Source organism: Choloepus didactylus, chromosome X (genome assembly GCF_015220235.1).
Source record: "Choloepus didactylus isolate mChoDid1 chromosome X, mChoDid1.pri, whole genome shotgun sequence".
Taxonomy (NCBI): Eukaryota; Metazoa; Chordata; class Mammalia; order Pilosa; family Megalonychidae; genus Choloepus; species Choloepus didactylus.
The window spans coordinates 31,867,582-31,883,450 of NC_051334.1; the positions used below are offsets into that span (position 1 = coordinate 31,867,582).

General features: G+C 33.3%; 1 protein-coding gene across 10 annotated transcripts in view; it reads right to left on the reverse strand.

Annotated features, from left to right (window-relative positions):
- Positions 1-15,869, reverse strand: part of DMD (dystrophin) — a 2,178,366-nt gene that overhangs the window by 1,395,506 nt on the left and 766,991 nt on the right. For 9 of the 10 annotated variants that reach the window (XM_037821041.1, XM_037821045.1, XM_037821044.1 and 6 more), the window contains 4 exons: positions 12,792-12,914; positions 10,700-10,837; positions 7,791-7,943; positions 6,761-6,943 (listed from right to left, as the gene is read on the reverse strand). In XM_037821041.1, coding sequence (XP_037676969.1) covers positions 6,761-6,943; positions 7,791-7,943; positions 10,700-10,837; positions 12,792-12,914 — 597 coding nt within the window. The remainder of the gene's footprint in view (positions 1-6,760; positions 6,944-7,790; positions 7,944-10,699; positions 10,838-12,791; positions 12,915-15,869) is intronic. The other variant, XM_037821047.1, reaches the window with a different exon arrangement.

Consider the following 15,869-nt stretch of genomic DNA (forward strand, 5'->3'; position numbering starts at 1 on the left):
GTAACAGAATCATTGTATTATGCTCCCTTTAATGTAACAAAGGCAGTATACCAAGGTAAATGCAGATAAGAGGGGGGGATAGGGGAGGGTTGTGAGGCACTTGATATTGGTGGTGTTGTCTGACTCTTTATTTACTTTGATTTAAGGTTATCTTTCCTTTTGCTACTTCCTAGCTGTCATTTTTTTTTCCTCTGTCTTTTGCCTCTCTACCTTCTTTGACTCTCCCTCCTGCCTTGTGGAAGAAATGTAGATGCCCTTATATAGATAGTGGTGAAGGTGGTGAACACATAAATATGTGACTATACAGGTAACCATCAATTGTTTATTAAGGACGGAAAGTATGGTGAGTGAACAAAACCATCTTAAAAAAATGGGTTGATGAAGAAACCTTGATGGCACTATATTGAGTGAAATAAGACATACACATAAGGACTAATATTGCAGGGTCTCACTGATACAAACTAATTATATGTAAACTCATAGACATGAAACATAAGGTACCAAGATATAGAACGAGGCTAAAGAATGGGGAGTGGTTGCTTAGTATGAGCAGAATGTTCAACTAGGATGAACTTAAATGTTTGGAAATGAACAGAGGTGTGGGAGCAAGATGTGAGAATAACTAACAGTGCTGAAAGGTGTGTGAAGGTGGTGGAAAGGGTAAGCTCAGAGTCACATATGTCACCAGAAGGAAAGTTGGAGGTCAAAAGATGGAAATGTATAAAACTGAATCCTGTAGTGGGCAATGTCTGTGATTAAGTGTACAAATATTAGAAATCTCTTTCATGAACCAGAACAAATGTATGACACTATAACTAGAAGTTAATAATAGAGAGGCATATAGGGAAAAAATATATACCTATTGTAAACTATATACTACAGTTTGTCGTATTTCAACATTCCTTCATAAACAGTAACAAATGTACTATACCAATACTATGAGTCAACAATGGAGGGGGGTTGGTTAGGGATATGGGAGGATTCGAGTTTCCTTTTTTTTCTTCTCCTTCTTTCGCTCTATTTCTTGTCTGGAGTAATGAAAAGGTTCTAAAAATTGAACAAAAATTAAGTGTGGTGATGGATGCACAGCTGTATGAGGGTACCGGGGGCAACTGATTGTACACTTTGGATCTTTGGATAATTGTATGGTATGTGAACAATCTCAATAAAAATTAAAAACTAAAAAAAAAGTATAGAGGGGAAACATTTACGTCTCTATGGAAAGAGAATAGCAAAAGGGAGATAATATGGGAGAGACAGGAGTGAAAGGCAGTGGCTAGGTCATATAGGGACTCATGGGATTTCATTCAAATGGTAATGGGCAGCAGGGGCTTGATAGAATCACATTTAAGCTTTAAAAGAAGACTCTGGCTTCACCAGAGAGAATATAGTATAGGTGAAGAAGGACTGGAAACAGGGATAAAAAGCTGATGAAGTAATCCAGATAAGAGATGATAATGACGTAGACTAGAGTTACATTAGCAGATAATGAGGAGTGGTCTGATCAAAGATGTATTTTTGTAGGTAGATCCAAAAGGATTTTGAATTACATGGGTAATGTAATGGGAAAGAGGAATCATGGATGATGTGTAGGTTTTTGAAAGATAGTATCATTTACTAACACCTGGAGGTCTCATAAGAATTGTAGAGGAGGAAATCAATTACTCTTACCTTGGCTATGTTATGTTTGAGATGCCTGTTCGTATCCAAGATAAGAATTTGAATAGGCATTTGTTGGATATAAAATGTTGGCATTTGTATTACACACTTGATATTTGAAGCCACAGAGTATCAAGGGAAGTGGAGTTGCATTTAGAAAAGGAGTATTTCTTATCTTTCTTCCACTAAGATGTTTGTATTTTTTTGTTGTTGTTGTTCCTTTTCCTGAGGCAGGTCATTTATGTATGCCTATGCCAAAATGTTGCTACATTTTTTGCTCTTAGGAGACATTATAGTTCATAATAATTGGCACTGCACACATTAGGCACAAGCTTTCATTTGCTGCCCCATTTAGAAATAAGCCTTATATTTGCCCCATCCTCCTTTATTTGGGGCCAGTTAAGTTACTTCTGCAATCAACTCTACATTCCCATAGCACCCTGCATTTTCATTTGAAGCATGTACCACAATTTAGTAGTTAATTACAAGATTACTTTTTATCTTCATTGCTTTATGTAGCTAGCTCCTTACTTCTGGCTTGAATTTCCTTTTTACACAAGTATATCATTTAGTAGTTCTTTTAGGAAGAATCTATGGGTGATACATTCTCTTAATTTTGCTTGTCTGAAAATATTTTGTATGTTTGAAAATATTTTGCCTTCATTCTTAAAAGACAGTTCAGCTGTCATTTGGAAGTTTGCCTAGAATTCTGAAGATGTAATTCCATTGTCTTCTAACATCTATTGTCGGTGAAAAGTCTGCTGCCATTTTGTCATCCAGTAGGTGTTCTGTCTTTGGTCTTCTGTAGCTTTTACAATACCCTCTTGGTCATATTTGTTCTGAGTTTCATTCTGAGCTATATAGGTATAGACTTGTTTTTATTTTTTCCATACTGGTTGAAGTTAGTTCATTCTGAGGACTCATGACAATAGATGTTTATTCAATTCTGTAAAATGTCAATCATTTATATAAAATATTGCCTCTTCCCCATTCTCTCCAATTTCTCCAATTGGAACTCTTCTTAGGTAGATGGTTAAGCACCTTATTCTATTCTTTAAATTCTCTAGGATTCTCATCAAAGCAAGAATTTCTTCAGCATCTTTCAATTAATGTATTTCCTTTCTTTTATAATGAATCCACTATTTAAAAGGTTGATTTAGTTTATATTTCAATGATTATATTTTCATTTTTAGACTTTCAATATTTCAAATCTTTCTGGTCACTTTTCAAAATGGTCTCTTCTTATTGTAACTGTTCTTTTACTGAGTTTATTATTTTATTTATAAACACTCTATATCTACTGAGCAGCAATTTCCCCCATTCCATCTTTTGTTTTGTTTTGAACCTCTTAAAAACACTTATTTTAATGCCCCTTTCTGAATGTCCTTTTATCTCCAACTTCCTCAGGTGTACATTCTCCTTTTATTTTTGCCATCTGATAACATCTCTCATGACAAGAGTTTTTAAAATATTCTTTGCAATTTTAGTCTGTGAGCTTCTTTTGTTCAGGAGTTCTGCATGAGCCCAGGAATGTGGTGATAGTCCCATGGTTTAATTTTGTGGTGCATTTTCTTGGGCTTTCTGAGGTTAACTGGCAAATGCTACAATTAAGCTTAAAATATGCATAATTTTCTGTTATAGAGTTTTCAGAGCCTTTATATTTTTTTCTTAGCTCTTTTTTTAATTTCCTCTAGAAGATATGAATTTAGATAGAGCTCTGTTGGCAAATTCATAGAGAATTATGCTTTCATTGAAAGATTCACCAGTTTTGCATGAAATTTCCTACAATTATTCTGTGTCTCTAGACAAAACGATCTGCCCAATGATTCTGGAATACAATTTATAATTTACATTTAACAAAGTATTCTGATGTCTGTTGTTAATCACATTTTAAATCAATGTTCCCTATTGAGCTTAATCTCTTCATAACTTATAAAGATATTTTGAATAAAAAATAATGTCTCTTTTCTGGTGTTAATTTATATACAGAATGAGGAAGAAGAACCTTTTACTCATTAAGAAGAAAACTATGACTAATTCACAATGCAGCAAGTTTTATACAAATATTACCATATTTCATCCTCACAAACATCCTTATCCCCATTGTACAGATGAAGGAAATGAGGCTGAGAGAGGTTTACCTATTACTATACAGCTAGCAGACAAATTCATTAGGATTCACAGGACGGCTGTTTATACTAAGGAGTTGTTCTTTTCACTAGATCACACTGCTGTTATAATACAACCTGCAAATAAATTCCTTACGTTTGGCTCAGTCATTGTCTAGTCTTCACTGAGCAGTCTAGTCTGTAAACTAATAGGAAATACATTAGAAATGTTTTGTATCCCCCCACCACGAATACGTGGAGAATATTTTAACTGTTTTCTCCCAGGCTGTTTTCCCTTGTTTGTGGCCTTCAGGTTTGTCCCGAGAACCCACCATTCACAGATACCCTCTACTCTGCTTTGGTCTCCACTCTTGGCTGAGGACTGCATCTTGGCTCTCTCCAATTTCCAGGCCTTTTCTGAGATTTATTAATGCCATTTATAGCTCTGGTGCAGACACAGTCCCTTAGGTGCACTAATTTTACACTGCTTAGCCTATTTCTGAGTCTTCATCTCCAAAATAGGGAAAATGAATTTAACATTTTAAACTCAGCTCTCAATTGTTAAGCACTTTATAGTACTGCCTACTATTTTGAATTGCTAGTCAAGATACGATAAGATAAATTGCAAGTACAGGAATCAAATGATGTATAGAGTTTACAGCTATTAAGAAAATAGAGAAAAATAAAAGAGAAAGAATAATGGGAAAAAGAGAAAGGAAATGCAAGAGGAGGAAAAGAATTTTGAAGCTATTACTGCCAGTGCAGCATCAGGGCCATTGTAAGATTATTCCAAATATAACTTTTGTTTAAATTGTTCACTTGTGGTTATCTCAAGTGACTACATGGTAGAAGAGTTGGGACCAATACTTTAACCAGTGACCATGGTGAAATCAGTTTTTAAAATGTATCAATAACCAGTGGCGTATGAAGATATATCTTGTATATAGCTCTGTCTGTCTATCCACTGAACAATCAATCCATTGATCTATTAATCTTTTGCTCTATATGTATATAATCTACCCATTTCAATCTAATGTAACATAATCTAATCATCTATCTATACTATCATCCTACAATTCTAATTAAAATCCAAAACCAATTATAAATATAATATTAAATTGGTTATTCTTCGTACATTCTGTTATTGCATCTATTATCATGAATAAACAAGAGTTAACATAAAAATATTTCCCTCCAGGGCACTTTCTGAATTTTGGCTCTTCCAGATATAAAAATGAAGAATAAACAGCATGTGAGGAAAAATAAATTATCTAAATTACAACAAAATCACTGTATTTTGTTATAATTTATTTTCAATTTTTATACTGGTTTATATATAATTACTTTATTTCATCAATCATTTTTACATGCTACAAATATTTGTTGAGCACCTACTATGTGTGAGGATATAATCTCATTTTACATGGGTCATTTTTGGAGGTTTTTGGTCCTGTTGCCGTTTAACTGTAAATCATTAATAACCTAACCTCACTAAGTTGTAAAAAATGTCAATCCTGCATATAGGATTTGTAAAGTTATGGGGAAAGTTGACACGGAGAAATTAGTTAGTAGTCAAATAATTCAAAGCAGAGGGCTTCCCCCTGAATGATCTATTTAATTGAGGAAAAGTGTTTTACTTGAATTTTCTTTATGGTTGCTTTCGTCTTTCACTTCATTTTGCATCTTCAGACACAGGTTTTTTGTTAGTGTAAGCTTGAGTGATTTATGGCATATTATGTTCATGACATCTAATATTAAGGATAATAAGCTGAAACGTGCAATCAGGTGGAATTGGACTTTAAATGTAATACAGTCTCAATATTTCTTGTAGTACTTCTTCCACTTGCTCAGGATATTCAGCTGTCATTAAATTTTAGGATACTGGATTTTATAAAAAATAGTGCACTCATGATTGTTTTTGAAAATTTAAAAAGAAGTCACAATCATATGCAGTACATTTTCCCTTGGTTAATAAGCAGCACTGACAAAATTTATATACTTATAAAACAAAGTTATGCCAGTTGCCCCAGACATATTTCAAAATATACCTCATGTTAAATGGAATAGACAGTATCACATAAGATAGTCCCAAGAAGTCTCATCTATTGGTTGAACCAAGTGAAACTGCCATTTTTACTGGTTAAAAATGGTTGACTATCTGTTGGTTTCATATGATTCAACCTAACAATTATGGAGCCTTATTTTCCTGACTTTAATATCCTTTTTTTGTGATTAGTACTTTGGATAATTACAAAATGGTGACTGTTTCTCTTCACTGTATAAGAACTCATAACAGGAACAAAAAGGGTGTCTGTCAGAAAATCCCTTTGGTTTATGCCCTACCAAAAATAAAGAACTAAGAAGACCAAGGTTACAATTTTGAAATGCCTTTTAAAAAAAGATACACATGTATCTTCCATCCAGTTGTTTGAAAGAAGAACAGATGTTTCTTTCCATTTGGTTTGTAATACTTCAGTAAGTGACATTTTTTGACATTGTTCACTGTATCAATTATCAACCATCTTACTAGGCATCCACTTCTAATAAGCATTTTAACCCATTAAGTTGTTAATTCAAGTTTCACAAAATATTTTTTTATTTACCACATATGCATTAAGAAAGGAAAATTAGCATGGGATGATCTCAGGAAAGCAATACATATTTCCAGAGTAGACACTGAAATAAAGTAAATGTATGATAAGTTGACAAGGTCACATTGCCAATGTTATGAAAAAATGATGTGGCAAAAAAAAGATGTACTTTTAATTTTAATAATGGGTCTGTTTCTTGTTAGCGGTTAATTTACTATTTTTTTAATCTGTCAAGTGAAGCACCAGTGTTAGGGAAGCCCAAACTGAGGGAAACTACTCACTTTCAGAATGCTCATTAGAAGTTTGAAATTGTACCCTATTTTTTTTTCTTTTTGTTAGTTGGCCTCTGTTAAGAGAGTAGTAGTTGCAAACACATACTTGGGTTTGCCAGTAACAACTCACAATTTGTGCAAAGTTGAGTCTTCGAAACTGAGCAAATTTGCTCTCAATTTCCCGCCAGCGCTTGCTGAGCTGGATCTGAGTTGGCTCCACTGCCATTGCAGCCCCATCCTCAGACAAGCCCTCAGCTTGCCTACGTACTGCATTCAGCTCCTCTTTCTTCTTCTGCAATTCACGATCAATTTCCTATTGAGCAAAATCAATACAGGGCCCAGGGAAGTTAGCTAACCACATCAACCAACCTGCAAGCAGCAAATATTTCTCTCAGAAATTTTATAGGATGTTGTCACTTTATTGCATCTTTCAAGATTTACAGATATGGAAGGTGTCTCTGTAATCCTCACCCAATAATCCAAATATTATTTCAGTTATCTGTTAATGTTCAATTTTGGGTCTCTAATTAAGAACATATTAAATGTATCTAATATTTTCTTTCTCCTGAATTCCTCTGGTGTTTTAGGAATTGACTATTGGAGTGGTTGCTCATTATTTATTAGGGACCATCCATATAAAATATAATTTAAAGAGTAAGTGAATGAGTTATTTATTTCCTTTTTTAAAGTTTTGAGAAACTCAACAGAGAATGAAGCAAAAAAAAGTGTATAAAAAATAAAAAACATCTTCAGACAATATGCAAATAAATCTACAGAGATTTGACACTGATGTATGAAGATGCTCTAATGAAATGAATGTGCTAACATGAAAAAGAAGTCGTCCATATACCGATAAGTCATTTGTTCATCTGGAACAAAGATAGACAAAGTCAATAACAATATTACCAGAAAACACATAACATTTCTTAATTCATTTTACATTGTCTAAAAGTAAAATATTTTATTCATTCAACATTGTCCCTTGAATAACAATACATTTATTAAAACAAAACACAGTACAAGGAAGTACATCAAATGAAAGAGACTGCTAATAGAGGAAACAAGAACATCAACATTTTAAATATGATCCACACAGTTTATGTTAAAGTAATTAAACTGTAGCAATAAAATCTAGTATTGACAGTCTAAAACAACATTACCTTTATTTTCCTTTCATCTCTGGGTTCAGGTAGGCTGGCTAATTTTTTTTCAATGTCATCCAAGCATTTCAGGAGATCATCAGCCTGCCTCTTGTACTGATACCATTGATGAGAAATTTCTAGAGCCTTTTTTCTTCTCTGAGACCTCAAATCCTGTTCATGATGTAGATATTATTAAAATATCAATATATATTTATAGTAAAATTCTGGTTGTAGTTATTTAAAAATAATTTGGGTCCCTCATCTTCTTGTATAACTTAGGTTAAATTCACATTTAAAATCTAAATATACACATAAATTTTTAAATTCTATATTTATTTATATTTATGCCAGAACCCATGTACATGAAACTAAGAGACCTGAATAACCTGCTTAAAGTATTTTCTCTTGGCATGTTCAAACTTGTTCAGAAATCTTGTCATATTTAGTTGACTATAAATAAGCTACTTAAATTGCCATGTGGTATATAAGAAACTGTTCAACATATGAACACAATTGAATTAACTAGATATTGCACACATTTAGAGAATTTGTATCTGACTTTTAAAATAGGTAAAAATTCTAATATTTGTTTCTTCAGCCCTGGGCTCATCAACAAAACATTAAATAGTCAAGCAACATACATTCATGGTTTTAGAATTCCCTGTAAAAAAGTTTCATAGGCCATTAATATTTTGTGATTAGGAAGATAGTCATTTGGTCACCTTGTATATTGTTTCAAGCTGCCTGTATACAAGTGTAAACACTGTTCATATAGCTGTGAGTGTGCATGAAAATGACAATTTAAATATCAGGGAAAAATGCTTTTCTTTCAAGGCTTGCATGGCCAACTTTTTAATATTATACCAAATTATGTTACAAATGCAAAACTATTAAGTATTTTAAAAAGAAAAGAGAAAGTGTATGGTTTCTAATCATCTTGATGAGAAAAATAAGGGTGACCAGTGCACTAAATAAATAAAGGGGGAGATCAATCAATTTGGTCCTTACAAGCACACCCAATGTTTTCACTGATCAGCAGAATTCGTTGAAATGCCACTTTACGAGAACTCAAGGAAACATAAGAGCTCTGAATATAGCTTTCATTTCTTCAGAGCAGAAACAATTAGGATTTCATGCAAAGGTCTAACTCGAGCAAAACAAAAAAACAAATATCCAATAACTGCTAAAATATCCATTGCTTTGGGAAGTTTTGACCTTCTTTGAAATAGTTCATAAGGACTGTAGTTGGAGACACTTGGCAGGTTAACATTGTTAGTGAACTTGATGGTGTAGACTGGTTTGCAAGTAGAGCTGATGATTCTCATTAATCACTTTAGCATATATTTACAAGAATGATCTAGCTTTCATTCTCCCTTTCGTTTGAAATTGGGGATGTAAAATTAACTGCAATTTACATTTTAAGCTGAATTTTTAAACCTTTCGTGTAGGTAATGGATGTCTATGATGAGCCAGATAGAATGCTGCTTTTTTCAAAGGTACCAAGATACAGCCATGTGAATGAGAGTTGAGCCATGCCTCATTCATGACACAACTCATCTTTGCCAAGAGAAAGGGCTTAGTGGTCATAAGATCTGAAAGTCCTTTTATTTCCTAAGCACAAGGTGATGCGTGATAAGTAAAACAATTCTGAGACATTACATACATTTCTTTGAAGGAATGACAGATAACCATTAAACAATGCTGTTAGAAAGGACAAACATCATCATATGATGAGTGGAGATGCTTCTGAAAGTTTGGTCACTGTTGGAAGCATGTGAACCATGCAAGCTTTCTGATTTTCTGAGCACATTCTGGTTCGCTCTTGTACTCACTCAAGGAAGAGGCCTTTTCTATTTACTATATTTGTAAGCAGTTACCTTCAGAACACCTGCTGGCCAATTAGACTTTCCTTGTGGATTCCTTGCAGGCACAATATTGTGTAATTACATTCTCAGCAGTGTTTATTTGGTTGTCTGACTATATGGAAAAAGATTTGATTCTCTTATTTGCATATAGAAAGCAGACTCTATCCACCTACTAGGTGGTTTGCCTACATAGCAACATAGCTCTAGAAGAATGATTTACAAATAAAGCTCAGCAATTAACATTATTAGAAAACCAGGCATGCATGCAAATAGTGAATATTTCAGAGCATATACAAAAAAAAAAGGCTATTTCACAAAACTTATCACATGTCCAGTCTCATCTCAAGAGCTTCATAGATAGTACTGTAGAAAAACCAACACTATTTTGTTCTTCCTGCATAAATCCAGATGAGACACATGGGTACTTAAAAGCCATACACTACTGCTGTTTAATATCTTCTTCAAGAGCATTAAAATTATTTTTGAGGATTCCAATATAAATGATATTAGATGCTTATAGATGCTTAGTTAGTTGCAAAGAGTGACTCCCCTAAAGGCAAAGTGAAATTTATTAATGAAAAATAACTAGAATCATAGGCCTTATTTAACAAGTATTTTGGTACCAAAATATTGGACCTACACTAAAATAAAATCAATAAAGTAAAGGAAGCAGGAAGCCTGGAAAAAAATACAGATTGGTTATTCCAGCAGTTAGGCAGGTTTTCCCCACAAATAAAACATAGCGTATAAAAAATGAAATGTATGAGAAAAAAATAAATATATACTATTAATGATGCATTTTAATATCTTCCAATTAACTACTCAGAAAATTCTGTTTAAGCAAAAATGAAGTAAAACTTTTAACCAACATACCTTTCAAAATCCAGGACACCACTCAAAAATGTTAAGTAAAACAAATGCACACACACTGAACAGAAATTTTTTAAAAAGTATACTCCTAGCGACTAAAATTCTTAAGCAGATTTTATTTACACACAATATATTTTACCCTATATATGAAAAAAAAAACACCACAGCAAGGTATAATTTTAGCTCTAATACCTTGAGAGCATTATGTTTTGTCTGTAACAGCTGCTGTTTTATCTTTATTTCCTCTCGCTTTCTCTCATCTGTGATTCTTTGTTGTAAGTTGTCTCCTCTTTGCAACAATTCTTTTACAGTACCCTCATTATCTTCACTCTGATTAAAAACAACAAGTACAGTCTTCATTTTGGTTTTAAAAAAAGCTGTACATCATAAGCAGAGATAATAAAACATGTTATTTAAACACACAGAAAAAATCCAATTTAAAACTTTCAGGGAATGTTATTGGAAGATAGTGTGCTTATAGATTTTCTTTTATATGTTGTACTTTAGATTTTAAAAGACATAAGGTTCCTACTGTCTAGATCCAAAAAGCACATTTTTAGGGGAATACGTAAGAAGATGGGGGACTGAGGCACTTCATCATTTTGGACAAGTCAGGATTGCTATGAGAGCATTCTTTTGGCTTTAAGTTTGAAGTAAACTAGGCTTGTCATTTACAATTATAAGCAATCCATATAAGAATATGGATGCGTCTGTATGGGTGTGTGATGACAACAAAACTTAACATTTTTTTAATTGGAAATATTTTGTTTCAAATGGACACTAATTTCTATCTAATGCCTCTGTTATATGTTTTAAACCTAAAAGTCCAAATTTAGGACAAATATTGGGGTATTTCATCTGTAATGCATGCTTAAATTTCAACACACAACTGAGGAACTATTCATTTCTTTTAGAGGAAATAAGATTATTTTAATCTGAGATTTGTTGATTCATAGTCTAACAAAATGTACAGCATAATGTTACATAGATATATATTTCTAGAATGTGAAAGATGTTCCTTATTTTAATATGCCTTAAACAGTCTTCAGCACTTTCTAGGGCTGAGAACAAAAAGCAAAGAAAAAAAAAATCCATTTCACTTCTTGCCCCACACCAGGTGAGGGCTAGAGGGCAGGATCCATGGTCAGCCCAAGAGGCAAGCAACACTCTTTTTCACCTTGGTGCCCCTTGCCTTCTTCTTTGATATGAAGTAGAGGTAGCTGTAACTCAGCATCTTGGAAAGCCTCTTCTTGTCTTTCTTTCCTTGAGCTGAGGTGGCAAGGCCACCAAACCTCTACACAGGGAGTATTGATTCAGGCTGCTCCAGGAAGGCAGAATTGATACCAGTGGGAACTACTGATTGGTGGAAATAGCTCTTATTGCTTTGCATGCTATTATCTATAATCTATATATCACCTATGATGTTGTTTTCAAGGATTGTCTAAGAAGTCTTTAGCGTCGATACATGTCTGAGAAGATCTAGCATGATACATGTCATTTTCAAGCATTGATGGAGAAGTCACTAGCATGATACATGTAAAGATTTAAAATGCCATAGAGGAGATGGCTGTGGAAGGGGTGAAAGGAATATGTGAAAAGGAGGGTGGAGGGAGAAAAAAGTTTGTGAAAAGTGATGTGATGCAGAAGTACTCAAGCCAGAGGGAAATGTAAAAGACTTTTTGAAATTAAATTGGGATTGATGGAAAATGGTCTGAGGTTGGAAATAGCCCACATGGTCATATTCCTTTACTCCCATGAAATAAGCAGCATGATTTTATACATATTTTAGATATATACTGTACAATTTATTCAACTTTTTTGTAAAACCACCTTGTGGTAAACTTTAATAAACAATGTTTATATTGTGTGCAATTTTCACTTCTTTAAACTAAACATTATACTACCAAAAACATGACTGACATAAAAACACCAGACTTATATGATAGTTAAGTTTCTTATTAAATTTCCACTTTATTTTTTGTTTGGACTCTTTTCCCCCATTATATTTTGTCCTCTCATTTTGAAAATAGGACAGGTCAAAACCAAATTGCTGAGCTGTTTATTAGAATCTGTAAGTCCTGCTACCTTTCCATATCATAGTAATTTGGCATTCATAATATAAAGTCAACAAGAATATTTTACATTCCTAATAACACATCAGAATCACAGATGTGCAAGGTGTATTCTGAGAATTCAGTTGGAGACTCAAGCTATTTAATTTCTTTCCAAATATTTATTCATTTTCACTCCTAGTTCATTCATACTTTTATCACAACCGATTTACCATATCTTTATTGAAGTCTTCCTCTTTCAGATTCACCCCCTGCTGAATTTCAGCCTCCAGTGGTTCAAGCAATTTTTGTATATCTGAGTTAAACTGCTCCAATTCCTTCAAAGGAATGGAGGCCTAAAAAAAAAGATAGTGCTAATTTAAATCAAAATTACTTTTTATTAGAAACAAACCAAAAGAAATACATTTATTCAACCTCCTGTTGCTAAACTAATGGCATGCATTATGTATCCATATTACATTTTATGAAAGTTTTTGAAATACAACTGGGAATGTACCTGAGGATGCAAATGGACAAACATTTAACATCATCCGAGCCGAACATACACTCAAGATAATGCAATTCATCATTCTGTAGTATCAACAAAATCCAATTTCCATATATTCATTGGGTTAATTTTTAATATTCTAAAGTTGAATTTGATCTTATTTTAAATATTCTGATATAAAAAACATTTGGTTAAATATGTCTTTTCAGAAATTGCCTCATTCATCAAATAACAGTAACCTCAGGTAAAAATGCAGAATTGTCACCTTACTCTTAGAAAAAACACATGGAAATATGCCCAGATATTGTAAATGACATTTTTAGCATGGCAAAATTGACAGGCATAGTCTCATAAGACAAACAATGCCATTAGCTTGCCTTAGGAATGCTTTCTTTCGTAGCAAAAATAGATTCAAATGAATGAACTCAGAATACGTCACATAAAAAAAATACCAATATAAAAGTTTTCAAACCTTACAAACATCACAATCTCTTTAATTTTGAAATTTATAATGACCACAGACTCACGTAAACTTTAAAATTGCTTGTTTTTCTAAACAAACCACTTGAAAAGCCATGAATGAAAATATATTAAAATTCAAAGATAAATTCAGAAGAGTAGGTAAGATGTGATTAAAGTTCAGTTAGTAAAATAATTTCTTACTTTATTGATCTTTACTCTGTATTCAATTTCTTTGTAATAAAACACTAGAAAATATTTTGTATCTGACAGGTTTTGAAAACTCATAGATGACATACAGAAAGTCTGATTTTCTTACAGAGCTAAAGGTTTTCCTTCTGTAAAATCAATTCAGGGACGTCCCCTTGTATCTTATGCCCAGATGACTGCATTCATCAAATTTGGTCCCACCTACTCTTCTACCTCATATTCCCAATCAGAGTTTCACTATTTCTTGATTAGAGGGCAAGTCCTGGAGGACAATAAGGATAAGCATTCAAGAAAAAACCAAGTGTCTAAAGGTAGCCAGTGTGTTACTAGTGAGGAAGTGAATAATCAAATGCTATTCACCAGGGCATGCTTCTCACATGCAATATGAATAAACACACATATTTTAGGCACTTCTATACACACAAGAAACGAATTATGGACTTTTTTAAAGTGACTTACTTTCAGTACTATTTTTAAAAATCCTAATAATCATTTTTAATTTGAAATATAATAGGTTCTTGACTTAGTCTGGACTGGTAGCACTGTAAATATGCTGAAAGAATGTTTCAATCTCTGCATTATGAACATACTTTTATACTTCAAATCATATATTGTTCAAAGAATTGAAAAAGTATAGAAATCAACATCCTTTATAATCATAACTATACAATATTAATTTGGTGATGTTTCCTGCTAATGAATTGCTGTTCACATTCACTGAATATTTAATAACAGCAACTGTACTCTTCTTCATAGTTAAGTGAATATATGGTCATAGCCAAATAATATTTCAATGAACTTTTATTGAGTACTTGGATGTCTGTTCACAACCAGATTGACCTCTTTTACTCCTATACCTGTGCCCTGTCTAGTGCATCTTCCTCCACAGAGTAGTTTCGAAGACTCAGAATTTGGTCCTTTGTACCTCTTTTCCAATGTTCCTTTCATTAAAAAAAAAAAAATGTATTATCTTCTATGATATTAACTATAACTTTCATAATGTCTCTCCCAAATCTTCCTCTTTAGCTGTGACCTCACTCTTGAATTCCAATCTAGACTCTTCAATTTCTCACTTGAAATTCAACATGTCTAGAACTGAGCTCACTGACTTTCCCCTGAGCTTATTATAATACCAGCTTCCTTAGTCCTGTTACTAGGCGGCCATTTTTCTCATACATTCAGGCTTAAAACATGAGTCATGTTCTTCTTTAACCTCTTCACTCTAATGAATATCAAATAATTGTGTATTCATTCACTGTGACCCACTTCCTTTCTATTCCCAGAGATGCCATTTTTTTTCCTAATCCTCACACAACTAAGACAATAACCTCCTGACAGGTGTACAATCTCCTTCTCACCTTACCAGTTCCATCCTGTGCACTGTGATCAAGTCAATATATTCTAAAAACATTGCTTTTCTGTGTGTGTATCTACCAAGGACAAGTAGAATAAAGTCCAAACTCCAGCATGATAGTCAAGGCTTTCCCTAATCTTGCCCCAAGGTCCTTTCCAGTCTGATGTAAATACTCCTAATAAGACTTTTATTGCAGAGCTAATGGTGAGCTCCTGCTATTCCTTTCTCAAGGCCCTTACAGTGCTTTTCACCTTCTGGAGAAATTCATAAATTCCTGAATGATTCTGCATGGATTGAATCTTGGCTCCCCCATTTACTAGCTGAGAGACCTTGGACAAGTAACCTATGCTTTTTATGTCTCAGTTTCTTTATCTGTAAAATGGGGAGAAGAAGAATATCTACCACATAGGGTTGTTATGAGGATCAAATGTGTTAGAATGGTGTCTGATATATAACAAATGCTCAATAAATACAGGCTATTTTTTTCTCTCAAAATCATACCCATCTATTGGCTCAGTTCAAGATCTTCCTCTTTTGAAAATATATGGTTTATGGAGGATAAAATAAATACCACTTGACATGGTGAGTTTTGATTTTACCAAGGTATTTGACAAAGTCATAAATTTCTGATGGCGAATATGGAGAAATCAAGACTTCACTTTGGTAAAGTTGCATCATTATGAACAAGAAAACATTTTGATTAATTATTCAGTATCCATGTAGAATCTCAAGGAAGATGCCAAAGGGCTTTGTACTTGTTCTGCCCTGTGCAATATATTC